The sequence below is a fragment of the Fomitopsis serialis genome (genome assembly GCF_022376445.1).
Source record: "Fomitopsis serialis strain Sig1Antser10 chromosome Unknown B0H18scaffold_11, whole genome shotgun sequence".
In the NCBI taxonomy this organism is placed as follows: domain Eukaryota; kingdom Fungi; phylum Basidiomycota; class Agaricomycetes; order Polyporales; family Fomitopsidaceae; genus Fomitopsis; species Fomitopsis serialis.
In genome coordinates this window covers 102,642-128,287 of record NW_025954971.1, presented here as the reverse complement: position 1 = coordinate 128,287, position 25,646 = coordinate 102,642, and the positions used below count along the sequence as shown (strand labels likewise).

Sequence of the window (25,646 nt, the reverse complement as noted above, 5' to 3'; positions counted from 1 at the left end):
CCTGCCCACTTCCCTGTCTGCTCGGTCTCCTACCTGTCCGCTCACTCACCCGTTCACTCGCCCGCCCATCCGCCTTCCCACCCGTCTGCCTTCCCGCCCGCCTGCTGACCCGGTCGCCATCACGCCCGTGTCCGCAGTACGCCCGTCGGCTGCGTTTGCACGCGGGGCGTTAGCCCTGCGCGCTCGCGGTCGACGCACATATTGCGGTGCACGTCGCCGCGTCCTGTGGCCATGGTCAGCATGCTCACTCATGTGCACCTGCACTCACCGTTGCTCGCCGATGCCCGTGCTTCACACATGCGCCCGCCGACCATTCATTGGCCATGTCATGCTAGCTGTCCATCGTGCGCGCTGTCCTGCAACGATGACGGGCGAGCACGACCACGGCGGCGGCAATGGGCTGACGCGGCGATGGGGGCGCCCGGTAGTGCAGCATACGTGGCACGCCGCACCAGCCTGGGGAGAGGTGATCACAGCGAGTGCTATGCCAAGGGCAGTGAGTAAGCGAAGGGGAGGCGGCGGCGAGGATGATGACGGCAGCGGTGGCGGCGGCGATCAGCTGGCATGACGACGACAGCGACGGCGATGAGCTGGCACCAGCCACACCACGACGGGGAGCGCCGGGCATGGCGACCGCCAATGTGCATGGCCAGGAGCTGGGGTAGGACGGGCGGGGCGAGCAGCGAGCGCGGCGGTGGAGGCGGCGAGCAAGGAGGGGAGAGAAGGCGCCGGCGAGCACGACGGTGAAGGCGGTGAGCAAGGAGGGGGGAGGCGCCGGTGCGCACGGGCCAGCGAACACGCTGCGGAGCGCCGGGGCCCCGATCCGGGATCACGCGGGAAGACCGAGATGGGCAGTCACGTGTCGCTGTCCATAACGGGAAAGAGGGCGGGTGGCGGGAGCGCGCTGACGGCGAGCGCGCCTGATGATGTGGCGAGGCCGGAGGCACTGCCATATCCGGCGAGGAACCATACGGGACGTCCATCACGGGACCCGATGGCATCGGGCGCCCTGCCTCGCTGGCAGGGGCCAAGCGCTCGCACGGGACGTACCCGGAATAGCCGGATGGCCCGGGGACTCGTTTGATAAGTCCCAGGTTTAACGCGCTGTTTAACGCAGTGTAAGGCGATCGCGGTGGATGAAGCCTAACTAGGGCGCTCACGTGGTATCATGTGTCAGGCCTAATTGATGGGGTAGTGTGGGAACCGCAGGTGTGCTGCCCACGGTCCTTTCCAACGCCTCTGACAGTACAGAAACAATGTAAGTGGCTCCGTTCTCTACAACAGCCAATGATCCCACATGATGCACTTCGCGCGCTGCAGCGACCGCTCCCTCGGTATCACCAAGATACTACCAAGCCCCGCGACGTCCTACCATATAACGTTCTCCATCCCACGCTCTCCGTCAAATCTGGGACCAGGCCGAACATCGCAACGGAGTTCAAGCCCTCTACGCACCGGTTATGAAGTTCAAACTTGGAGTGGCTGAGATGAACTATGACGACTTCATGGCACTGTATATGCCGGGCCCTGACCTTCCGCCGAACTCTGAGCTCCAGATTCCCGCAATAGACAGGACGACGCTCTTCAGCTCTACGGAAGGTCCTATCTGCCGTGCACTGGTAAGTCCGCGACCTGTCTCAGCATGAGGTCATCGCTCAAAGAGTGTCTGCGACTAGTGCACGGTCGCGCAAGCCATCTTCGACGGTTGTCCACACGGGGACCCGAAGCTCGTTGCGAAGGATACGCGTGGCCATCCCGGGCCGGACGTCAGCGATCGACTTGACTTTGCCTCACAGGAGAAGGTCGGCGTCTGCTTCTATCCCGACCACGACGACGCGAAGTCGGAGCACACGCTTCCGGCGCAAGGTACTAGAAGGCAGGCGGGGTTCCGGGGGCGGACTTGCTGGGCATGGGTTTCATTACCGGTGGAAGTCAAGACAGACCACCGCGAATGTGCGTCCCAGTTTGAAGAGAAGCTGCAGATTCCTGAGGGCAAGTCCGAGGATGCTCTTCAGGGTCACCTACAAGACGATAACACGCAGGCCAGCCAGCACGAAGAGCATGACCACTCAGAGTCCAAGACGCTCGTGCGCTCGGATTTCGCGACGGACTGGGGGATGGAGCAGCAGGCAGCGTGCGTTGCAAAACTTCTTGGGCGGCAGCATCGTGTGCACTGCTTCACGATGTACGTCTTCAAGGGGCAGGCTCGCGTCGTCCGTTGGGACAGGGCGGGCGCCATCGTGTCCACTCCTATCGACTTCGAGAAGGACCCGTCGTTGCTCCACCGGGTGATCTGGCGATACGCGTGCATGACCGAGGCGCAGCGCGGCTTTGACCCGACGGTGAGACGAGCTACCGAGGAGGAGGTCAAGAAGATGCGTGACTGTCACACGCGGAATGATTGGGCGGACAAGTCCCGCAAGGCAGCTCTTGATCAAGATGGTTGGCCGGCCTACACGATCACGATGCCGGTCGGCGATCGCGTCGACCAGACAGACTTGGAACGCCTTGCCCCTATGGTCCCTTGCGAAGACGACTCCGTCAACAAGGAAGCATATGCGAACAGGCCTGTTGAGTTTGTCGTCGGGAAGCGCTACTTCGCCAGTAACTCTCCTACCGGGCGTGGCACCAAATGCTACATCGCATACGAGGTCGCTCGCGATCGCTTGGTCTTCCTCAAGGACTACTGGCGTGCCGACACGGACAGTTCGCTACAAGAGGGACAGGTGCTGGAAGACCTTAGAAAGGCTGGTGTTCAGTTCGTGCCGACGCCCTTGTTTAGGGGGCACGTGCGGAGCGGCAACGACGAGCAGAAGACGTGCACCCAGGCCTTCTTGCTGATGAACCCTCGGTCGTATATGAAGCCTGCGGCCCTGAAGCACTACCGCCTAGTTGTCAAGGAGATCGGGCGTCCTCTGGAGGAGCACGAGGATGCATTTTATCTAGTAGGAACTCTGTTTCAAGCCCTGGAAGGTAGGCATTGTCGCTCGTTGAGTGAATTATGCTCACTCAGTTTTCCTTGCAGCTCATAAGCAAGCATGGGTTAAAAAGAAGATTATGCATCGCGACATGAGCGCGCGGAACATCCTTCTGTTCACCTACATCGATGCTGAGGGAAAGGTATTTGTTTTTGGAATGTTGATCGACTGGGACCTGTGCAAGCATGAGAAATACCTCGGCACAGCGATGAATACCGGCCGTTCGGTGAGTTTGACACGCGATTCGGCTCGCCAGACGACTGATCAATTCTATCACTAGGGTACGTGGCCATTCATGTCTGCCAGGCTCCTGCGCAATCCTGGGAAGAAACACGAACTAGCAGATGATCTGGAAGCGGTCGTACATATCCTTCGGTGGATGACCCTTCGCTTTTACAAGCACAGCATGTCAGACCGACCCGAGGAGCTGAGGGCGCATGTCCTTGGCGTATACGAGACACAGGGTATCGTAAACGGAGAAGCAGTTGGCGGCACCCAGAAGTATGACCTCATGGTCGAAGGTTACATAGGAGTCAACCTCGAGCATCGAGACAACCCCTTGGCGAAGCTTCTGAGCGACCTTGCTAAGATCTGCAAAGAACACTATCTGGTGGTCGGCCGCGAGGCTGAACCTGCGCAGGTGACCGCAGTGAAGCCATCCGTCAGTGACTCAAACACGAGCACGAACATCAAAATCGCACAGCAAAGCTGGTTCGCAAGCGTCATGTCTCCGCCGCTACCCCGTATTGTCGGAGAGGCTCCTAATATCGCTGTTGCTCCACCAAGATCGCCCTCCCAGTCGCCGCCCCCTCCTCCCGGGCCGCCGCCGCCTTCTCCGCTCAGTACCCATGATGCGATCTTAGGTGCTTTCTGCACGGCCTTCATGTCCTCGGTTGGCCTGTACGAACCTCTGGAAAAGTTGCCCGACCAATTCGCAGCCTTCAAACATTCGACTATTGCTCAGTACAGCATCGAGCGCTCAAGCCAACAGTCGTCCGGCTCGAAACGGACGCTGGAAGCCGAACCGGAGGAACTTGCGAAGCCCGGTCCTTCGAAACGAGCGAGGGCCGCGAACACAGGAGGACTCGAGTCACTGCCGGAGGAACCTGCGGCGGAGCCGGTGCTGCACGACGGAGAGGACTGATTTACCTCCTTCGTAAAGCTGTCGTACGCTCGTTTTCTCCTCTGATAAGCTGATGCGATATGTCTGGGACTATGTGTTACGGAACGGAATCTGCAATGATCTAACCTGGTGTTCTATATCTGTACTATCTCGTCTCGTATGTATGATCGTTCGCTCGGTCGAATTAAAATCTTTAGTTCTTCCACTACTACGCGCAGAGCGCGAAGGACGAACTGGCGTAGGCGCCGCACAGAGTCTCCTCTGGCAGCCAGTCACAATATTGTCGTACCCTGCTACTCTGAAAGCCTCTGGGTGATGATCGATGATTAACTCGATACCTGAGCGAGGGCCGTCCGTGTCGCCTCGTCGCACATCATCTGTACTAAGGCTCCGGCTGATCGTATGGAAGTCGTCGAGACGCCTGACATATTGTGCCTACAGCTGTTGCTCCATACCGTTCTGCAAAGACCTGAGCAAAGACAGCCGATATCAGACTAACGGCCTGCACCCGCACTCTGACCGCCGCAGCGTCGAATATTTCGGTTAGGATTAGCGACGGCCGGGGTGGAGATCCGATTCAAATCCCTTCCGCGACGTCGGATTGGGAGGCAGGACACTAGGGAGGAGCGAAGGAGATGAGTCCGAGTCGCATTGAAGTTATGCCAGTGACCGGCCTGCCGTAAAGCGCCTCGAACATCATCGATTCAGAGGCGGCATACACGTACGCGGGCGCGCTCGCAAGCTGGGGGACAACAATCACTACTGATGTGAGCTTAGTACGTCAGCCGCCCGCCCCGAGGAGTCGCTGCCACCTCCGCGCGGCGCGCGAGCCTAGGTTGACCTCACTGCGGTGCTGTATTAGACTGGGCTCATCCTGGAAAGCCGCAGAGTGGTTGTAGGAAGGATCGCAGCGCACTGTCGTGAGGAGTGCAGTGCATCCGAGCCGCCATCTGTAGGTGCCCAGGAAAGTACGATTGCACCCGCCTGAAACGATGGGTATTCAAATATTCAAGAAGGAGGGCTGATGGTGGGAATGCCAGTCCAGAGCGCGGACAAGCATGTAACGTGTCGTTCGTGACGGTTTCGTGCCAGATGTCCAATGCCGGAGGAACGTGACAACGGTTTCAACCCCCCATTGGTAGGGGAGATCACCAAACGCGGCAGTTCCAGACGCGTACTATCTCTTCGGCCACTGGGTGATGCAGTCACGGTCTACCGTGAATCGTGACGGCGCTAACTCGTTGTAAGCCAGAGGAAGTCGTGCAGCGGAGCACAGGTCGACAGTGGGCGCAACGGAGGATATGGACGGCCTGGTCATGCAGACAGATGGCGCCCCGATTCGAGTGGGACGCTTGGCTGGACGACAGGGAAGGATTCGGAGCGAGTCCAGAGGCTGCCTGAGGAACTTGAGTCGCTCCGAATGATATTAAGATGGTGTGCAGATAGGCCCGGCCCCTGCCGGGCAGGACAATAATGACGCATAAGATACGTGACACCAAATATACCCATAGTGACGACCGTTGAAGAGGCGAATAGCGCAGCTATACGTCACGGATCCGAGTCATGAGATCGGGAACGGCCCCCTGTCCCGATACTTCAACTTCGAGTTTCTTCCTCTTGGACTGCGACGACCCGCGCGCTAGGACTGAGGTTGCAGATGAACCCTGCGCCGAGCTGCTCAGCACTCATCGACGATCATCGGCGGGGCAACCACTCACCTGGCCACGGAGACACCGGCCCTCCCGCTCGTGGCGCCTAAGACTGTCTATCCTGGAGAACTCCTTCTCGCAACCTCCGCACCAAGTCTTGAAGAGCTGATAGTGGACGGTGGCGATATGCTTTGCCATCTGCCGCCGGTCACTGACGTCCTTTCCGCACCGACCGTGCCCATCGTCCCACTGGCAGATGAACTTCCCATAACGGTCCTTCATCGTGCTGAGCGCGGATGTTGCCCAGTGGCACTCCAGGAGGTGTTTCTCCACGCCCGCGGTCTTCTTCAGCAGTACGTCCGAGTCCAGAGAGCCGCACAGTCCACCGAAATGGCATATGGCAGGCATCGCCGCGATCACGCCTCCCGCGACAGTCGATGCTTGGTCGTCGTGCGCGTGCGCTGGCCCGGGCTCACTGGATGTATGGTCAGTATGACCGTTCCCGGCATCAGGAGGTGCTTCAACATCGGCTGATTGCTGATGCGACGCGGACGCCAGTTGCTCCGCTTCCGAGGCGTATTGTAGGTCGTACCTGCGTGCTGGTCAGCGACGCAAGCGACGATGGCAACGCTGAGCTACGTACTCCAATCCTTCTGTGTACGGGCCGCTGTTAGGGTTGGGGTAGGAGGGGTCGTTATACAGCCCAGGGTCATCGATCAAGTACCTGCCGACATTGGTGTGTCAATGGAAGTCACTCAGCTTGTGGTCGATGAATGACTTACGGAGCCATCTCTGACGGCCCGTATCCAGGAGGAACCATACCCATGAGCGTACCGACGTCTTCGACATTGGGGGGCAGAGAATAGTAAGGAATATCGATGGGATGGTTGGCCAACAGGTAGTTGGTAACCTCGTCGTAGTAAAAATATTCAGAAGTCATGACGAGTTAGGTCGAAGGGACGTCCCATGAGGGGGAGGCGGGGTGGTTTTAAGTAGGAGGCAGGACATGTAAGCACGAGGCGAGAGACGGGCGGGCGTATATAGCGGAACGTACATGGTGGAACGTACATGGTGGAAAACCCACCCGACGTTCCTGAGCCCACCTTCCACTTCCAGTGCGCGCGAGGTGTGTTGCCTTCCGTCGGGTGGAAATGATCTTGGACGTGCATGAAGGAGAATAGGCGCGACGGAGGGTGTGCCACGGTGTATCCGTAGGGCAGGACCACCCACCAAGGTTGTGGGTGGCTTCGCTGGAGTGAATTTCGTTGGTGGATCTTCACAAAACCAGCTCGGTATGGCACCTGCGCGGTGATCATCAAGGGTCTGGCAGTCGTGGTCCACGCTCAAGTTGGTGGGCTGGCGGATGGTGGCCCGGGGCGCATCCACCTTCCTTCTTTCCGCCGCGCATACGAGGCCTGTACATTAATGAAAGGACGCGATCAGATGCTGAGACTTCGGCGCGCAGGCGTGACAGTGGGACATACCAATTTCGCCACGACATCCTCACCATTAACGTGCCCTCGGTAGTGGATGGCAGTCACACCTGTCACGCTGCCGAGTCCACAGAGAAAGAGCCGCTGGCTTAGGCAATGTGAAGAGGTGGGAATGGCGGTCGCCGGTGTATGAGGAACGAAGAAGGCTCTTGGGGACGGTTCGAACGGGTGGTGGAAATGGGTCGGCGTACGAGAAGCAGCGAAGGCTGTGGATGTACATTAGCTCGAATCTACGCAGTCACATGCATTGACAGAACGCCCGCGACAGCGCCTCGCTCTGCAGCCGCCGTCGCTACAACCCTGCCTTCACGCACCACTCGACTTCGAGTCACTTGCTTGAGCAGGCCCAGGTGCAATTGAGGTGCATGGCGACTTGAACCTCCATTGCACACAGACTACACGGGACTTGCTTCTCGCGCCCGGAGCCTCACGGACGAGGTTGAAGGAGACCAAATGGAACCCAGGTGTGATAGAACAAGCAACAAGTTGTCCTGTGCTGTCATGTTCTACTCTTCCGGCAACGCACTGGCACTTACACTCGCAGGATGTTCTCTCAACCAGCAGATACTGCCGGAACCAGGAGGATTGGCGGAGGCGGATAGCCTCGTTGTTACACGGAGGCACGCAGCAAGCAGCCCGGAGCAGACCGACAGTTCGCGGGACGATTTAATTCATTATCCGCGACCCGCCCGAAGCTGCGGCGATCAGATTGTCGGGGTGCGCTGAGCCTGGAATTGATCTAGATTGCACGGTGCGCGAAACGGTCGGGGAGCGCATCATGATGTACAGCCTGACTGTGATCACGACAACTTGACCATGTCAGAAGAAATATATGTTGAGGCGCGCAAACGGAGGACGGCGAGCGCTGTAGCCTCTTCAGTCGAACTGACTCGAACAATGAACATTGCGTTCACCGAAACGATTGCACCCTGATGCCCACCACCCACCATCTCGGTGGCTCTGTTCTATCGCGCTCCACCAGCCTCAAACGTCCATTCTCCCTCATGGAGGGATCTTCTTCGGGTTTCAGGCCCAGGATCGGACGGGGCAACGCGTGTCTGTCACACACCGGGGTTGGAAGTATTTCCACGCTTCCCGGCGAACTTCCTGCAAGGTGGAGATGGGCGGGTGTGCGGGTGGTCCGGTGGGACGAAACGAAGCCTGATTCTGCCTGAATGGGCGCACGAACGACGGGGGAAGGAGCCGCACGGAGAACGAGGCGGGGTTGGACGATAGATCGGCTACAGTAACGGGGGAAGGACGCTTCGATGGTTTGACACTAGTGCGCAAAATCGGTACGCTGGTCAGTATATTTACCCTCTTTCGGGACGTGGTGGTCCAATCCCCGACTACTGTATTGCGTCGACATGAACCTCCACCCGCACGGTGGGCACACATCAGTCGTGCGCGCACCGACCTGAACGCGGTGGGCGTCGGATGTGACGAAAGCATATACTGCAAAGGCGACAGTGCCAGCACGACACCGGTAAACGTACAAGATCATGCAACACATCATCAGCCGGCGACCTCGGGCTTGTCCACCCCTCCGTTCACCGCGTCCGTCTCCGCAGCGTTCCACCGCAGCGCGGCCTGCGCGGCGGGCGACTTGAACACGGTGGACCGCGCGAACCTGCCGTCGCACGCTGTCCTGAACTCCTCCACCCTTGATGAACCGACCACCTTCAGGAAAGCGAACGCGTCGAGCGCAGTCTGGGTTCATGGAAACGGTGGAATGAGCACGGCATGCGGCTGAGGTCATGTGGATGGACCGACCTTGATATCAAGCGACACGTCCAGGTTGAACACGCCGAAGACAGAGCCTTCGATCTGCTCCACAGGCGCACTCAGCAATCGCGAGACCTTGGCGGAGGCGAGTATCGCCTTGCCGCTCGAAGAGTGCTTCTGCTGATATTGCGCGTTGAAATGTTCCAAGGATAGTTCGTCCGGGAGCAGTTTTGCCAGCGCATCCTTCACGACCGGGCCCATGGGCTCCGGCGGTAGTTGCGATGCGGAAGAGACTACAGACGCCGCGTCCGTCATAGCGTTACAAGATGCAAACGCGGAGGACCTACGTGTATGTCTGAAGTGTGCCAGACGAAGGTGCAGCTCCGGGTGCTCCGCGTCAAGGGCATGCGCGCTGTTGAGAGCCTTCACTGCCTGCAGGTATTTCTCTAACGGACAGCGTTCAGCTGAAAACATCGCACTGTGTGCCACGGACTTACTATGTCGCACCGCCACGTCGTAGGTGGCTATCCACGCGTCGACGTTGTTTGCAGCAAGCGTGCGTAGTGGCGCCACCAACTTCGCAGCTCGCTCGAGGGGATCTGACGCCTGCAAGAGCTTGTCGCCGTTCGGATCGTCATCCTTCGCTGGCTGTGGCTCCAGCCCCTTATCTTCGCCCGATGTTGTCGTCGTGGCTAAGGATCGGCCGTTAGTGCGAAGATAGACGAGGCGAGAGGATCAGCGCGAACCCTTCTTGACTTCCTCCTGAATCTTCTTCGCTGCCTTCTTGGCCTTGTTCTTGGCCTTTTTCTCCGCATCGCTGACAACGGCTGCTTCCACATCAGTGGAGTACGTCAGGGTTGGTGAGCGAACTGTACCTCCTGCGGATTTCGACTTTGCTATTGAGGGGTCGTCATACAGCTGCACCCATATCTTAATGTGCAGTTATGAATCACCGGACAGATGTTAGGCAATAGGAAGCAGGCGAACCTTAGATGCATTAATGGCTGTATGAATGTACGCAGGATGGGATCGCAGCCGATCTTCCCATGAGATCATGCTGATAAGCATGTTCAGTGCGTAGATCACCGCCCAAGTGACTCGTACGTACTCGAGGTAGACGTTGATGGTAAATCTCCTGAGCGAATATCCGTGGAAGTCAAACTGGTCATCCTCAAACTCGTTGAACACCTAACCATCGTGCCAACGAGGTAAGTCGCCGCAAGGAGCGCGAGACGGCACACGTACTTTTTGAACGACCAAGTACTTCTTCAGCGCCGCGCCGAGGTTACCCTTCCGCAGGTGCGAGTCGGCCTCTTCGCTGAGATAAAGGAGAGACTGCATGTCCTCCAAATCGGCACCAGGACTTGCGGCATCTTTCTATGCGCAAGGGTTAGTGAGCCCGACACAGCCGACACAGTAGATCGGTCAGCGAAGGCAAGCTCCAGGCCTTTGACCTCACCTTGGTGAACAACCCCAGGATCTCACTGGCCTCGTCAACGAACCCCGCCCTGAGCCGGTACTTCGCGCACTTCGTGTTCAGGAAGCGATCTTGAAGGTCCAGCACCCGAGACTCGTCCAGGCAGAGCGCGGCGCCGAACGGGTCCCCGCATCGCTTGAGCACCCTACCCTTGAATGCGTACAGTTCTGGTAGCGTCGGCGTGTGTATGATACCCAGTCCAAAAGCTCGAGCGTGGCACGAGCGCGGTCAGAATGATCCACAGCGCTTGTCGGAGTCTCCGTACCAGTGTGGCTGCATCAATCGGAGATCTGGCCAACTCTCGTTCCAACGTCGTGTCACGCAATAAAGGCCAAGTTGGTTTCATCCGCCACCACTTTCTGAAAGCCGTAGATTCGTGAAAGAACATTGTAGTCGTCAAGAGGCTCCTTGATATAGTACTCAGAGTGAGTCATTTCACTGCCGCACTCAGGCTCCTTCACAGGAACTTGAATGAAGTCAAAGTAATACAGCCGCGGGCTTCTCTCAGCCAATAGCCACGAAGCCAACGCGTTCTCCATCTCCTCGTGAGTCGCTTCTTTCCTGCTCGTCATTCTTCGACACGTTTCCCTCTGACATCGCGCACAGTTTACTAACTGGAGACGAAGAACGCACTACACCTCTCAAGTCACGTGTCTTACGCCTCGTCAACCAGTTGAATTTGGCTTCAGGCTAGTCGTCCCTTACTACTTAGCCAACCCGCCAACGGGAGCATCAAAGAATATACGTGAGCCATGTCATGTCATTTTTTCCGTCTGAATTACTTCGGCTCACACTGGCACTATTGACATTGAATGCTGTAGACAGTTCTAGCGTCCTCCGTCCCACGCTCTTCGAACATCGCGACGGAGTTCAAGCGCTCTACGCACGAGACATGAGGTCCGAAGTGGCAGAGATGGACTTTGTCAAGTTCATAGCACTGTACATGCCGGGTCCTGACCTTCCGCCGGAGTCGGAGCTCCAGATTCCTGCAATAGACAGGACAACGCTCTTCAGCTCTACGGAAGGTCCTATCTGCCGTGCACTGGTAAGTCCGCGACCTGTCTCAGCACGAGGTCATCGCTCAAAGAGTGTCTGCGACTAGTGCACGGTGGCGCAAGCCATCTTCGACGGTTGTTCACACGGGGACTCGAAACTTGTTGCGAAGAATACGTGTGGCTATCCGGACGTCAGCGATCGACTCGACTTTGCAGGCCAGGAGAAGGTCAACGTCTGCTTCTATCCCGACCACGAAGATGCGAAGTCGGACTACACGCTTCCGGCGCAAGGTAGAAGGCAGGCGGCGTTCCGAGGGCGGACTTGCTGGGCATGGGTTTCGTTACCGGTGGAAGTCAAGACAGATCACGAACGCACACTCGAGTCCGAAGAGGAGCTAGAGATGTCTGATGGAAAGGTTGGGGACGCTTCTCAAAACCTCCAGCAGCTCAATGATACTCAAGCCAGCCACGAAGAGGGTGACCACTCAGAGCCTAAGACGCGTGTGCGCTCGGATTTCGCGATGGACTGCGGGATAGAGCAACAGGGAGCGTACGTTGCAAAGCTTCTGAAGCGGCAACATCGCGTGCACTGCTTCACGATGCGCGTCTTCAAGGGGCAGGCTCGCGTCGTACGTTGGGACAGGGCGGGCGCCATTGTGTCCGCTCCCATCGACTTCGAGAAAGACCCGTCGTTGCTCCACCGGGTGATCTGGCGGTACGCGTGCATGACCGAGGTGCAGCGCGGGTTTGACCCGACGGCGAGACGGGCTACCGAGGAAGAGGTCAAGAAGATGCGGAACTGCCACCCGCCGAATGAGTGGGCGGACAAGTTCCGCAATGCAGCCCTTGATCAAGATGGATGGCCGGCTTATACAATCACCATGCCGCTCAATGATCGCGTCGATCAGACGGACTTGCAACCCATTGCCCCTAAGTTCCCTCGCGAAGATGCCTACGCTAACAAGGAAGCATATGGGAACAGGTCTGGAGCTGAATTTGTCATCGGAAAGTGCTACTTCGCAAGTAACTCTCCTACCGGGCGTGGCACCAAATGCTACATCGCATACGAAGTCGCTCGAGATCGCCTGGTCTTCCTCAAGGACTACTGGCGTGCCGACACGGATAGTTCGCCAGAGGAGGGAAAGGTGCTGGAAGACCTCAGAAAGGCTGGTGTTCAGTTCGTGCCGACGCCCTTGTTTAGGGGGCATGTACGAAGCGGCGACGACGAACAGAAGACGCGCATGCAGGCCTTCTTACCGGCACACCCTCGGTCGCATATCAAGCCTGCCGCTATGAAGCACTACCGCCTAGTTGTCAAGGAGATCGGGCGTCCTCTGGAGGAACACGAGAATGCATTTTATCTAGTATGCGCTTTGCTTGATGCCCTGCAAGGTAAGCGTTGTCGCCCGTTACGTGGATGATGATGCTCACTCTACTTTCGTTGTAGCCATCAGCAAGCATGGGTCAAGATGAAGATTATGCATGGCGACATGAGCCCGCGGAACATCCTCTCTTCGCCTACATCGATGAAGAGGCACCGTATTTCTATTGGAATGCTGATCGACTGGGACTTGTGCAAGACGAGAATATGGCACGGTTATGAATGTGGTCGTTCGGTGAGTCAATGACACACGATGAAATCTAGCTCGCAGACGACTGACCGATTCTATTCTAGGGTACGTGGCCATTCATGTCCGCTGGGCTCCTGCGCAATCCTACGAAGAGGCATGAAGTCGCAGATGATCTGGAATCCGTCGTCCATATCCTTGTGTGGATGCTTTCGCTTTTACAGCACAGTATGTCAGACCGCCCGAGGACTGAGGCCATGTCTTACGTGTATGAGACTCAGGGTATCGTAAACGGAGAAGCAGTCGGCGGTGCACAGAAGCATCCTTCCTGCTTCTCGGTATCTAGGAGTCGACCTCGTCCCCTCACTGGCAGGAACCCCTCTGGCGAAGCTTCTGAGCGACCTTGGTGAAATCTGCAAGGAACACTATCTGGCGTGCCAGAACCCAGGCTGAAACTTCGAATGCGATCGCAGCGCAGGAGTCCGTCAATGACAAGAAAACCATGATCGCACTGAGAAGCCGGTACGTAAGCCTCGCCAAGTCCCTGCCGCCACCCCGTAGTGTCGGGGAGGCTCCGGCTCAACATGTCCCAGTTGCTTCGCGGTCCACCAAGCAGCCCTCTCCTCTGCTCAATACCCATGATGCGATCATAAATGCTTTCGTCGAGGCGTTTTGTCCGAGAGAGCTCTGTGGAAACCTCTGAAAAAAACGCCCGACCAATTCGCAGCCTTCAGAAATCCGACTGTTGCTCAGTACAGCATCGAGCGCTCAAGTCAGCAGTCGTCCGGTTCGAAACGGACGCTGGAAGTCGAAACGGGGGATCTTGCGAAGCCAGGTCCTTCGAAACGAGCGAGGACCACAGGAGGACTCGATTCGCTGGCGAAGGAGGATCCTGCGGCGGTGATGCTGCACGACGGAGAAGACTGATCTGTCTTCTCTACTTCGTGAAACTGTCGTACGCTCGTTTTCTCCTCTCATACGCCTGGGACTAGGTGTCACGGAACGGACTCTGGGATCTTTACATGATTGAATCTGTACTATGTCGTGTTCAATGTATGATTGTTCGCTTGGTCGAATGAAGATCTTTAGTCGTCCTACTGCGTGCAGAGCGCGAAGGACGAGTGACCATTCAGTCTCTTCTCGTGGCCGGGTCACAAAATCCTACGCTCACGCTCGTACTTACCGAGCTCTATCCGGGGGTCATGATCATTGATGACGCGCTGTGTAGCTGCTGATCGTGGGCTCAGGTGATCGTTGCACCGGCTCCCGAGGTCCTGGCGAGCCCTGCGTCGTTCCTCGTCAACAAAGCCTACCTCATTACCATCAGTCAATGCCCTTACAGCTAGAGACCATCACCTACCGAATCCGAGCTGTTGAGACAATTCATTGCAGTGAGTTGCAACGTTAACGCTGCAATGAATGAGTACGACGTAAAGCAGTGATGCGGAATCTCCCTGAGGCATGGCAAACAAACATTATTCATTGGGCTACGGTAACGAGACGTGGCGACGATGCTTCGTATACAAATACAGATCTTGTCCGGGTCTAGGCCTCACAGTCGGAAAGTTACAGCGGCTAATTCATACAATGCGGGACCCATGTCCTTGAGCTTCGTGGTCGATCGCCACGAAAATCGTTACGTTCGTCACTCACAACACCGTCATCACCAGAGACGAGCGGATAGTCAGCTGTGCCCGTTCGGTGGTCGGACAGTTCCACCATTGGATGACGAACTCGTCTCGCCGTTCGTCTCCTCGGGCGATTCTTGCACGCTCTGTTCGCGTGTCGTGCGTCCCCGAGGGAGAAGAGACCCCGTCTCTGCGATCCTGGCACCACGTTCGACACTCGCCCGCCGACTGTGGCCCTGACTTTGACTGCGGCTGAAAGTCCCGGATTCCGCAACTCGCCTATCAATGCTATCCCGTCTGGGATACATGGTGTTTATGTGGTACATCGTGGATGGGGAGCCGAAGGAGGACGACAATGATGGTGGCGGCACGGAAGGATACGAGAGGGTCGTGGCTGCGCCTGGGTAGGGAGCAGGCGGGTTGGATGTGAGAGATGCTGAAGAGGGCGGCGTCGTCACGTTGGTGTGTGCGCTCGCATAGCTAGTCGGCATAGGCGAGGCAGACGGCGGGGACAGAGGGAAAGGTGAGGAGGAGGACACGGATGATGGCGAATGCGACAGTGGCGTGTTGGCCTCGGAGATCGCGTTAACTGGACGGTGAATCTGTGATGGCGGACGGGGGATCGGGACTGGAGTGGGACGAGCACTCTGCAAGCGTTGGGGGCTTGGACTAATCGGTATTGAGGTCGACGGAGAGGAGGCCGATGAAGACGTTCGGTGGTGAGTAGGTTGAGAGTAGGGATCGGGAGATGCAAGGCCTATGAGGTTGTCCACAGGTAGACCAAGCTATGAATGATGATTCATCAGTCAAGCGGTCTCGAAAGGATGGCCCCTGCGACTCACCCGTCTCCTGTGCTCGATCAACTCCTCCCGATATATCTCGTTCAGCCGGGTGATGCGAATGTAGTCGCGCTCGGTGTCGACGAGCCTGGTCCTCAGCTGCTCGTTCTCCCTGCGCATCGCCTCGAGCATCATCTCTGTGTTCGGTTCGGTGGGGTTCCGATAGCCCAGAAACGTTTGAATCCCGAACCGTGTGTCTACCGGGGAGATGCTACCGCTGCCGTTGCCATTGACCTGTGCCTGTTGCTGTTGCGCTAGGCGCAATACGGAGATCTCCCTTGAAAGTCTGTTTACATGACTTTCAGACTCGGCCTCGAGGGTGTTCTCGAGAGCAATCTTCTCCTCTCGAAGCTGCGAAAAGGTCAACGACTTACTTCTTGCGGCCACGAAACTGACGCACCCGCTCGAGCTTTCGTGAGAGGACGTTGATGATGCGCTCTTCCTCCGCCTCGTACTGGTTGAGAGATCCTCACGACTACTAGAGCTGGTCGACGAGTAGCGGTAGATGGGCGGGGAGACAGACATGTTGGGCGGGAGACATGAGTGTCGGCGCCAACCCCGCATTTTACACCGCGTCGCTATACTTAAGTTACCAGAAAAGGAAGTTTGTTCGCGAGCATGCACTCAACACAGCTTATATAACACCCACTGTACAGTGGGTACTAAGACTTGAGGCTTATAGTAAGAGTAAGTCTGGCTCCTAGCCTAACTTACTAGCGACGATATCTCTCCTCATGGAACACCGTAGGACAATGCGTCATCTGTGAGTGCTACCGACTCCTGTCCGACATAGCACCGAGTCCAATCGGAAGACAGGGATTGTATCTGCATTGCATCCAAGTTGCCTTTGACATCGGCTCGTCAGTTGCATCGTGAGTGTGTTACATGTCAAGATTTAGAATAGTCTCCTTGCGCTGACCAAAGAATGGACAAGATGGAATTCACGACAAGGGCCTCAAGCCTCAGTGACTAGCGAGGAAGTAGTCCACCATCGACGGAAAGCGTTTGACCTGTCGTGCATCAAGACATGTTCGTCAATCCGCAATGCACCAGCCCAGCGAGCGACGCACCAGTTACGAAGTATGCTTCGGGCTTGACCAAGTAGGCGACAATGCTTGCAACGACATCTGGTCCTGCTTCGGGTGAGTCGAGAGGGACATTCAGTAGCTGTTGTAAAGTGTCGCAACATCCACGTCAGGTACGTCAAGTATGCGTTGTTGCTGCCCTACTGACCGCTTTCAACGTAGCACCATGAGCACCACCGAACGCCGCATCCAAAGGATTGGCGGCTGTACAAGGGATGTATGGTCAGCACGACCTTGCGTCATCTACATATGCATGAAACATCTCACTCATGTCTGTGAGGATGAGGCCTGGTGCGTACGCATTCACGGTAATGTTATGCTCCATCAGCTCAAGTGCTGTCAAGTTAACCCGAACTGAGTTGTTCTCGAAGAACATTCATGACTGGCATGGCTCACCGAGACTTTGTGTAAGGCCTCTGATAGCGAATTTGGACGCGCAGTAGGGAGCCAGCCTTTGTGCGCCTAGTAGTGCGTTCATGTGTATCTGACATCCGAGTCTTGCCATCTCAGATGAGTCAAATCCTACCTCGTATTCCTATCATGGACGATGCGCCTGTCAAAATATCGAAGAATCGTCAGCATTTCAGAGATAGATAACATGATGCTTATTACTCACCGATGATTCTGCCACCGTTTCCCTGTTTGATCATCTGCATTGCAGCATACTTGTAGCAGAGCATAGTGCCCCGCCCGTTGACCTTCATCACGTTGTCCCAATGCTCTACACTGGCTGTCGCCGAGGAAGTTATCAATCTCGATAGCTTGACTTACTACAATAAGCATTGATCTGGTCCGTGCGTACTTTCTATCAACGATCCTTTAGAGGGGATGCCAGCATTGGCTATCATCTATACAGATTATGATATGCGATGTAGTTCTGCTATATGAGCTTGATCCCTATTGAGAATGACGCACCGCATCCAATCTTCCAAGCTTCTCCACGACGGCCTCGATCATGTCCTTGACCTGAGACTCTTCGGAAACATCTGCTATCACAGACGATGCTTGTCTTCCTCGTGCTTGGATCTCTTCAACCACCTCTGATAGCCTTTCTGCGTTTGACGCAACATCGTTGACGCCGACGTCCAGTCCTTCGTCTGCAAGTCGTAGGGCGATAGCGCGGCCTATGCCCTTAGCAGCGCCTGTGATCAGCGCTACTCGTGGCACGAATGAGACGGAGGCCATCCTGAGGATCGTAGGAGCTTTGATGGATGGCGTCGAGTGCGATACGGTGTCCGCCGCATACGTCGGTCACGTATATATACCAACGTATCAATCGTCATCAACCAAGCAGTACGGTCTCGCCCCGGTCAGCGCTCAACAGCCATGCGCCCATCAAACTGCGAATGCCTGTTCCATCACATTGAAGCATCAGGTGCTCCGACCAGCTTGAGATAAGTATCGACTGGATGCGGGAGTGAACGATCCATTAGACTTTGAGTTTGAGCATGTCTAGGCTTCTCAGTAGCGCCAGGATGTCGAATAGGGTACATACTGTAGCACGACCCGACAATGAGAAGTTCCGGTCAACTTGAAGATGCATAGGCCTCCCCCTCTGGGACAGGCATCACCATTTGCTCGTCAGATTCGAATGTTGATGCATGACAGACCATCAATCCAGCAAACTTCCATGTACTTGATCAGCCTACAGAGCGAGAAGATGAGCCATGAGAATCAGCTTCTCATTATTTTCGCCGTGCGGCTCCATCACAACGTTTATGCAACGTTCGGAAACTTTGAACCAATGACTACTAGTCCTGGCAATCCTTTCCCTCATTGGGACCATGAAGTCGTCTTATTAACACATGTCAATACGAGGTTTCCTCAAGCGAGCTGAAGGGAGCGTACCAAGTACAACTTCGTGGAACTAGCACCAACTTGCAGCTGGATCTCGCCCTCGGGGATATACCAGAGCTGGCGTTCCGTGCTCCAAAGCGAGAGATCCTTCCGGCGGAGCGGGAACGTCGCTGCGCGTGTCTCACCAGGCGCCATAGCCTTCAGCTTGTCAAAGCCCCGCAGCCAGATCCCAGGGCTACCAGGAAGCGTGGCGTACTACATACCGATCATCAACACGTCTGAGTCAGCGCAGAGGTTCTTAAAGACACTCTCACCAGTTCAGCGGTCTCGGAAGCCACAACATCGCCGGTGTTCGTTACTTGTGCCGTCACCTGCGCAATGACGTCGTAGATACTGTTGCTCCCGTCCCAGGCCTCGAATGGCTCGTGCGTCTGCTGGACTGACGTAGTGTCCGGCCAGAAGACGCTCTGGACGTAGACACTGCTGTACGCGAAGGTTGAATACGACAGCCCGTAGCCAAACTCGAAGCGCGGGGTGATGTTGTTCGCACTGAACCATCTGTAGTCGATCAGCGTCGATTCGTTGAAGTACGCCTGGGGCTGGAGAACTGGCGTCGCAACGATCGTATCGGGCGCGTAGTCGTCTAGGGAGTACCCGATGGTGTAGGGCAACTTGCCGCTCGGGGAGACATCGCCGAAGAGCACATTGGTGATGGCTGTGCCCGCCTCTTGACCAGGGAAGTGCGCAGCGATGACGGCAGTCACATTCGGGTTGTCAATCCATGCCTCGACGAGGACGGGACCACCAGCGCTGTGAGCCTCGTCAGCAAGACGAGGTATACGTGCTGCGGGAGATTGGCGGACTTACTGCATCACGACGATGGTGTTGTTGCAATTGGCCGCGACGGTCTGGATCAGCGTGTCGTCATCATTGTCGCTGTTACAGCCCGTTAATCCCAGCAGCACTCAACGAGCACAGCAACGTACAGATACAGCGTGGCACGATCTTCACCCTCCCTCGTGAACGCACTCACGAACACGAGCGCAACGTCGGCGCTTGGTACAGTGACATTGACCGCATCATACGCCGTGTCATTGAAGATCGCGTACACCTGCGAATTCATCGTGCGCCCGCGATAGCTGATAGCCTCGTACGGCGTCACGACATACGGCGGGATGGCCCAGCCCGAGCCACCGCCCAACGTCAGCGTACCGTTGAGGTTCCACGTCGGGAACGCGTTCGAGCCTCCGCCGTCCAGCGCGCCCAACTCGTTCGGACCAGCATCGCTCCCGACGATCGCGATCACCTTCGGCGCGCGGAGGGGCAGTGCGTTGTTGGTGTTCTTGAGCAGCGTCGCGGAGTCCTCGCCGATCTGCCTGATGAGCGTCATCGTCTCGACCTGTCGGACGTCACGCCAGTACGCGTCTTCCGTCTCGTAGTACTGTGGATCTGCGTTCCACGTCACCGCAGGAGGGGGGTATGCTGGTTGGCCGGAGAAGATCCAGGGCGTCAAGGTACGAATTGCCTGCCGAACATACAGGTCAGTGGAATGGTCAGTTATGCAAGTGGAAGGAAGGTGCATACGGCGTCGTCCACTCGAGACTCTGCGATCGTGCCATTCTCGATGAGGGGGATAAGCCCTTGACCCCACATTGGGCCGAAGATGCCGCCAAACCCAACACCTGGCATGCTCATGTCGAGACCGCCGTTGATGAAATCCGCGTCACCCCAATCGCCACCCTGTAAGCGCGATGTTCAGCGCACAGTTGATCGCGATCGCGAGGGGCGCATTTACCCAATCTGACATGACACCTCCTTGGAAGTTGAGCTGTGAGACCACGATGAGCTTGATAAGCGTTGGATTTACCGGCTCAATGACCAACCTCGCCTTGAGCAGGTTGTTCAACGTATACGCGTTCGCGCACGAGTGTGTCTGGTTGACTTCGTTGTAAGAGCTAGGTCAGTCAAAGTGAGCTCCCGGACGCAGATGGGCCGAACCCATGGATACCTACCACATCACGTAGCCTGTTCCGGCGCGGACGGCTTCAGCGAAACCCCACAATACAACTTTCGCAAGCAGTCAATATCAGCCACCAGAGTTCAGAACATGCTGACCTCGTGCAACGCCTTGTTGTCGATGTTGGAGGAAATGGGCGTCTGCTCATTCACAGGGAAGACGTCGTAGGACTCCGATTGGTTGAATGGGTCCCTGTATGTTGCACGTCAGGGCAGGGGCGTCAAGTCGGCCACACACTCGTACCTGAACGTCTCCTGTTCGTAACCGATATAATGCTTCGCCGTGGCCAGGACACCGGAGTCTTGCATACCTCTCACAGTCATGTATGCAGCCTCTCCGGTAGCGTAGGCGTCGTCGAAAAAGCCCTCAAAGTTTCTGAGAGTAAGATCAGCCGTTCGGTTCGGTGGCCCTTCACAGATGAAGCGACTCACCTGCCACCGCGTGGACTCCGTCCTAGAGGTCCGCCCGTTACCGGACCCAGAGCGATGTTGACACCCCTAAGGAGACCATCAACATCGATCACGATCAAACAAAGCCCAAAGTTTACGTACTGGTCAAAGAACTCCTTCCCCATCGCATATCCGCGCTGGTAGATCAACTCTCTATCCCAAGTCGCCGCGACCGCCTGTCCCGCAGGGAACTGAGAGACACCTTGGACGGGGCGCACACCGGCCGGACCGTCTTCAAGGCAAAGCGCGGGAACGCCGAGTCGCTCGACAGCGCCAGTCATACCGACACAACGACCGGGCTGGCCCGTAATAAGTGTGATCTTCTCCTCAAGCGTCATCTGCGAGACGAGGGATTGTGCGCGGGAGAATGCGCTCGCCCATGCATACCCTCCGTTGGCGCTGGCTGGTGCGTATCACTGAGTACATGTACAGGATGCATCAGATTACGGTACGTACGCCCTGGCCATGCTGCCGCCGAGTTGTTCGAGAGGGTGGTCAAGCCCGCACCAGACTCGGCGCGTCGTGATATGTCCCCGAAAGCGGGAGCGACGAGCGCGAGGGCGGCAGTCAACAGGGAGAGTGCCATCGAAGGCATCGCAGCGCCAGTAGGTCCGTGAGGGCTCTGGCTGCAAGGACGTCGAGAGGTGGCTTTATATACGCATCGTGCCAGGGAGCGTCCGAACTGCAAGCCGTCGCGGCGCGGGGCGGCGGCCGCCCGAAGCGAGAGAACGTCGAACTCACCCTTCGCACGTAAATACTTAATGTGAGAAGGCGTGCATGGACCACGTGTAGACTATCCTAGGGTCGATGCGAGGAATGAATATGTCGCCGTCGGTGATCCACCCTCGAGTCTATTACGGCCATCGAGCTGTAAAAAGTCAGTGTGACAATTAGAAACGGCGATTCGCGCATCGCGTTTTAATATTAGCTCGTTCTCGTGGTAGTAAGCTGATCGTGATTCGCAAGAACCTAATATTCATGAGAAAGTTCCGGATAATCGCCATTCGGAGGGAAGGTGCACTCGCCAGAAGTGGTTGAGGTATTCGAGACATCTGTGCGACGCGCGCGTTCACAAAGGAGACTGACCACGATCGAAAACATACCTGCAGATGCAGTCCACTTGGATCATTCGAGTGTAGCATATAAGCTTTAGACGTCGAGTTTGTTGGTACACTGGACGTCCCGACTTCATCTTCAAACGAAGGCAGGGCCCTGCCGGCGGTCCGGGGAAACTTCGGTTCGCCAGCAATGTGCACGGATGCTTGCATTTTGGCTCATACGCTTTGCACGCTTTAGCCACCGATGCAGTGTGGAAGTTCCGGGTGGACGCAGATATTGCGACGACTCGGATGTTATATCATGGTGAGGGCGCGGCGAACTAGGCAGTCTCTCCTTCAGTTTCTGGATGAGGGTGCTGAAGAACAGGATTTGGATGAATTCAGCAGGCTCAGGAGACGGAGATATGATAAAGGTAAGGAACAACCATAAGCTCCCGAAAGCACTGACTCGGAGCAACCGTCGACAGCAAGATTATCCTGGATATCGCCACTGCTATGTTTGGTTGTGTTAGAATCCAAAGGCATTGGACAACACATGCAAACAACCTGACCGCCACCATGACCAGGACTCGGATGTACTAGCAGACACTGTCAAAACGAAACTCGACGTCATAAGCTCGATGACAGTGAGGTCATTGTCGGGAGGACAGACACAACGTCGAGTTGTGTGCGGTCATTCCAGCAGACTTCACTCCGCCACCTGCCTAATAGAGCACGTCCGTTTCCGCATTTGGAATGGGACTTCTGTGATGGAACATCTCAAACGGTCTCTTCACCTTTCACCTTTCACCGATGACCGCACCACAGTAGTTAGCCAGCATATATAAGATGTGCGTCAGCTCCGGAAGCGGCCCACCCTCCTTGACCCCGAACGTTGACTACTATCCTCCTACATACACCATGATCAAATAGGCAAAGACGCTCTGCAGAACGCGTGCCTCGCGTCCACGAAGTGAGTACGCTGCTACACCCTGCGCTTCCCGTCTGACCGCGGTAGCTTAGAATTCGAAGCACACGTGCTGCCCGCTATCCTTGCCACAATGAGCGGGATGGCCATTGTTCCTTGCGCTATCGCAGATATGGCGCGATCCCATGGCGCGGTGGGAGAAACGTGTGTGCGAAGACTTCTCCCGACCGCCCTAGGCCGCCCGCGCCCACGGGCATCACCGCCGCCGAGCCCGCGCTACCATAAAAGGCAACGGCGAACAGCGCCATGCCGCCCCAGTTGCCTCTTATGGTATCGCCGCCCCCGGGACCGTCCCGAACGAACGAGTCAGGCGGTGTCCCATCACAACGCCTCATTGCAGCGCGCTGCCATGATATATACCGACGCCCCCGCTGACCGCGTCGCCGTTCGCCCCACCTAATGGCATACTACCCCTACGACCACTCAGACCCGTCCACACCCCAGTACTTCGCTGGCACCTGGGACATGGCCACCAGTGAGCATGACACAACCCCGCAACCGATGACCCCGCTGGTTTCGCAGTACACGACGCCCGAAGAGCAAGAACAGATTGAACAGTTCACGTTCATGCAGCAACAGCTTGAACAGCCGCCGCCCCAGCCTCAGCTCAGACTGCATCCTCAACTCCAGCCTCAACTCCAGCCTCAGCCTCAGCCGCAACCGACATACCAGCAACCGACGACAATCCAACTGCAAGAGCGGCCAGCGTATTCTGCGCAGTATCGATTCGACAACATCACGCAGGAAGATTTTCGCCAGCAACAGACACCCACGAGTGATGAGCGCAAGGCCGAGACGTCTGGTAGCCGGCGTGCTTCGAGTAAGCCGCCATTGCACATCTCCACGAGCGAGAGCCCCGGTGCATCTTCGTCTGGCGCAGGACCGAGCAGTGTCGGTCCTGCCAGGAATACACGCATCGCGCATAGCGCACACCCATATCGCCGCCCACACTCGGCGGCGGCGGGCAGAGGCACGCCGAGGGTGTCCTCCGCCCCCGAGTCCCGCTCGCATCGTGTTACAGAGGGCCGCGAGCCTGAGATGGCTCCGCCCCCGCAGATGCAGACGCAGCATGTGCAACAGACGCGTCCAGCCTTTGCAAACGCGAGCACGCTGACTACGTCCGCCATGGCGGCGTCAATGTCCGTGACATGTCCTGCAGTGAGTCTTTGGCGGGACCGCGTATTGAGACAGAGCGCAGCGGGCGGTGCGGGGACCAGGTGCGTATGCGACTACTTGCAGCTCGCGTGTGCGCTTACGACCCCGACCGTGTCGTCCGAAGCGCGAGCTCACAAGGGGCACCGCGCCGCTACAACATCTGCACCGACATCCAGTTCGACACCGTCGAGAACGTCGTGATCGCCATGTTCGAGCTCCCGGGCGTGAAGAAGAGCGACGTCCGCATCTCCATCGCAACCTGCCCGTTCAGTCGCGTCAAGCAGCTCACGGTGTCCGGCACGTCTCGCAGTGCACTCGGCACGGAGCGGGGGCACACGATCCGGGAGCGCAAGTTTGGTGATTTCTCCAAAAGCATCGGCGTACCGCCAGAGACCCAGGTGCGTGGTGCCGTATCTCAATGGACGACCATCGCTGAGGCAGTTGCTCGTCAGCCTCGCGACGTGCACGCGATCATGGAAGACGGTGTGCTCACGCTGAGAATACCCGGCGGTCAACCAACGCAAGCCTTCCAGCCGCAAGACGTGCCCCTCGTGTGATCAACCCTCACCAGCTCCTGGCAGGCCCATGCATAAACTACAGTAACCATAACAAAGGGGTTTTATATGAATTGCAGTGGTCACTGCCAGTGTGCACTCTCATACATGATTCGCAGTGACTACCATGCACGGTGCTCTGCCTGATATCCTAACGTGTCCCCGCCGTGTCGTATCGTAGCTTACCTCTGCCGTCGCCAAGTAGTACTGTGTCATTGATGTGGCTGTTCTTGCCTGTGTCGTACCCTGACAAATCGAGAATAAAATGTGGTGATCATACGAACTCAGATGCTGTGTGACTGCATAATCACTAAGACTACAACTCAACTATGACACAAAGAACGATGTGTCAGTCTACGACGTCTCCGTCTCCGTCTCCTTCTCCGAGTACATTACTGCACAGCACTCAGGACTTAGCCAAAACGGCAGTCTCAGGGCGTCTACACTTCATACAATACTGAGCGAGCTCGACGACAGGCGTCTGGACTTCGATCCGTATAAGCCGTGACGGTGACTTGACAGCTCGGTGCCTGGTCTGGCCAAGTTCGCTACTTCGGGATAGGTGAGTGCGCACACGTTGGATCGGTATCTCACCGCAATCGCAGATCGGGCACAGTGCTGTCAAGAGCCACGACAAGCACCCAATTAGGGGCGAGGTAGCCGGCGACGGCGCAGTGGCCGGCGGGCGACCCGTAAATGGCAGGCGAAGGCTATATCAGGTCATGCATAGGAGCGCTACGCTCATGCATGACTGATGCATAATCTATGTATGGTCTGCGTGCCATTCATGCATGGACACAGGTACAGGTAGTTAGTCACGGCCAGTGTATGGATCTAGCTGGTATGTGTGTTGGCTGTTTACGGAATGTCTGCTCTTGCGTTCCGCGTATACGGAAATGCGTAGGTCCAGAGTGGAACACATGCTCCTCCTGGACCTTCAGCCAGGACCAGGACCAGAATCCGAGTCAGCCTGCTGATGGCGAGGATGGGCCGGTCCAATAACCCCAGTTTACACTTTCCACTGTTCAACAATCCGCACTGGTGCGATTTCGAGTCGGCGACTCGTCTTGCTAACATACAAGTCCCGTT

At 56.7% G+C, this 25,646-nt stretch overlaps 8 protein-coding genes across 8 annotated transcripts; 3 read left to right on the top strand and 5 right to left on the bottom strand.

Moving 5' to 3' along the window:
* Positions 1-1,460: 1,460 nt before the first annotated feature.
* On the top strand, positions 1,461-4,122 carry B0H18DRAFT_952364 (uncharacterized protein; the record flags this gene model as incomplete). Its single annotated transcript, XM_048042100.1, has 4 exons — positions 1,461-1,619; positions 1,677-2,973; positions 3,026-3,204; positions 3,259-4,122. 4 exons carry the CDS (start codon positions 1,461-1,463, stop codon positions 4,120-4,122), a joined length of 2,499 nt encoding a protein of 832 aa, XP_047897081.1.
* A 1,576-nt stretch (positions 4,123-5,698) lies between these two features.
* Positions 5,699-6,996, bottom strand: B0H18DRAFT_50802 (uncharacterized protein). The gene is made up of 3 exons (XM_048038363.1): positions 6,533-6,996; positions 6,394-6,474; positions 5,699-6,342 (listed from the first exon to the last, which is right to left on the bottom strand). The coding sequence occupies exons 1-3, from the start codon at positions 6,688-6,690 to the stop codon at positions 5,787-5,789; spliced, it is 795 nt and encodes a 264-aa protein (XP_047897080.1). The 5' UTR covers positions 6,691-6,996; the 3' UTR covers positions 5,699-5,786.
* Positions 6,997-8,461: 1,465 nt separating this feature from the next.
* B0H18DRAFT_1208534 (NMDA receptor-regulated protein 1-domain-containing protein) lies at positions 8,462-11,017 on the bottom strand (the record flags this gene model as incomplete). Its single annotated transcript, XM_048036273.1, has 12 exons — positions 8,462-8,953; positions 9,017-9,261; positions 9,316-9,414; positions 9,466-9,660; positions 9,715-9,795; positions 9,844-9,898; positions 9,956-10,025; positions 10,077-10,156; positions 10,214-10,345; positions 10,428-10,651; positions 10,711-10,718; positions 10,767-11,017. The coding sequence occupies 12 exons, from the start codon at positions 11,015-11,017 to the stop codon at positions 8,759-8,761; spliced, it is 1,635 nt and encodes a 544-aa protein (XP_047897079.1). The 3' UTR covers positions 8,462-8,758.
* Positions 11,018-11,358: 341 nt separating this feature from the next.
* B0H18DRAFT_1115904 (uncharacterized protein) lies at positions 11,359-13,354 on the top strand (the record flags this gene model as incomplete). Its single annotated transcript, XM_048033333.1, has 5 exons — positions 11,359-11,490; positions 11,548-12,832; positions 12,899-13,056; positions 13,116-13,236; positions 13,290-13,354. The coding sequence occupies 5 exons, from the start codon at positions 11,359-11,361 to the stop codon at positions 13,352-13,354; spliced, it is 1,761 nt and encodes a 586-aa protein (XP_047897078.1).
* A 1,110-nt stretch (positions 13,355-14,464) lies between these two features.
* Positions 14,465-16,025, bottom strand: B0H18DRAFT_987067 (uncharacterized protein). The gene is made up of 2 exons (XM_048044817.1): positions 15,479-16,025; positions 14,465-15,421 (listed from the first exon to the last, which is right to left on the bottom strand). Exons 1-2 carry the CDS (start codon positions 15,998-16,000, stop codon positions 14,693-14,695), a joined length of 1,251 nt encoding a protein of 416 aa, XP_047897077.1. The 5' UTR covers positions 16,001-16,025; the 3' UTR covers positions 14,465-14,692.
* A 58-nt stretch (positions 16,026-16,083) lies between these two features.
* On the bottom strand, positions 16,084-17,841 carry B0H18DRAFT_987057 (short chain oxidoreductase). The gene is made up of 9 exons (XM_048044816.1): positions 17,476-17,841; positions 17,363-17,408; positions 17,177-17,290; positions 17,087-17,113; positions 16,957-17,022; positions 16,828-16,896; positions 16,709-16,764; positions 16,546-16,642; positions 16,084-16,485 (listed from the first exon to the last, which is right to left on the bottom strand). The coding sequence occupies exons 1-9, from the start codon at positions 17,743-17,745 to the stop codon at positions 16,445-16,447; spliced, it is 786 nt and encodes a 261-aa protein (XP_047897076.1). The 5' UTR covers positions 17,746-17,841; the 3' UTR covers positions 16,084-16,444.
* A 492-nt stretch (positions 17,842-18,333) lies between these two features.
* B0H18DRAFT_1115901 (glycoside hydrolase) lies at positions 18,334-21,418 on the bottom strand (the record flags this gene model as incomplete). Its single annotated transcript, XM_048033332.1, has 13 exons — positions 18,334-18,354; positions 18,409-18,612; positions 18,672-19,167; positions 19,225-19,293; positions 19,344-19,882; positions 19,942-20,097; positions 20,153-20,312; positions 20,378-20,424; positions 20,473-20,566; positions 20,618-20,749; positions 20,806-20,871; positions 20,926-21,226; positions 21,280-21,418. The coding sequence occupies 13 exons, from the start codon at positions 21,416-21,418 to the stop codon at positions 18,334-18,336; spliced, it is 2,424 nt and encodes an 807-aa protein (XP_047897075.1).
* Positions 21,419-24,071: 2,653 nt separating this feature from the next.
* B0H18DRAFT_871411 (uncharacterized protein) lies at positions 24,072-24,560 on the top strand (the record flags this gene model as incomplete). Its single annotated transcript, XM_048040163.1, has 2 exons — positions 24,072-24,401; positions 24,456-24,560. 2 exons carry the CDS (start codon positions 24,072-24,074, stop codon positions 24,558-24,560), a joined length of 435 nt encoding a protein of 144 aa, XP_047897074.1.
* Between the last annotated feature and the right edge of the window lie 1,086 nt (positions 24,561-25,646).

Bases quoted from the DNA above. Each gene is read 5' to 3' on its own strand.
- B0H18DRAFT_987067 (XM_048044817.1), bottom strand. From the start codon at position 16,000: ATGTCTGTCTCCCCGCCCATCTACCGCTACTCGTCGACCAGCTCTAGT. The intron at 15,422-15,478 runs GTGAGTCGCAGG...CATCATTCATAG, and splicing joins TGATCGAGCACAGGAGACGG to CTTGGTCTACCTGTGGACAA.
- B0H18DRAFT_987057 (XM_048044816.1), bottom strand. From the start codon at position 17,745: ATGGCCTCCGTCTCATTCGTGCCACGAGTAGCGCTGATCACAGGCGCT. The intron at 17,409-17,475 runs GTGCGTCATTCT...TAATCTGTATAG, and splicing joins AGCTTGGAAGATTGGATGCG to ATGATAGCCAATGCTGGCAT. The intron at 17,023-17,086 runs GTAGGATTTGAC...ACGCACTACTAG, and splicing joins GTCCATGATAGGAATACGAG to GCGCACAAAGGCTGGCTCCC.
- B0H18DRAFT_50802 (XM_048038363.1), bottom strand. From the start codon at position 6,690: ATGACTTCTGAATATTTTTACTACGACGAGGTTACCAACTACCTGTTG. The intron at 6,475-6,532 runs GTAAGTCATTCA...CAATGTCGGCAG, and splicing joins GGGCCGTCAGAGATGGCTCC to GTACTTGATCGATGACCCTG. The intron at 6,343-6,393 runs GTACGTAGCTCA...ACCAGCACGCAG, and splicing joins CCGTACACAGAAGGATTGGA to GTACGACCTACAATACGCCT.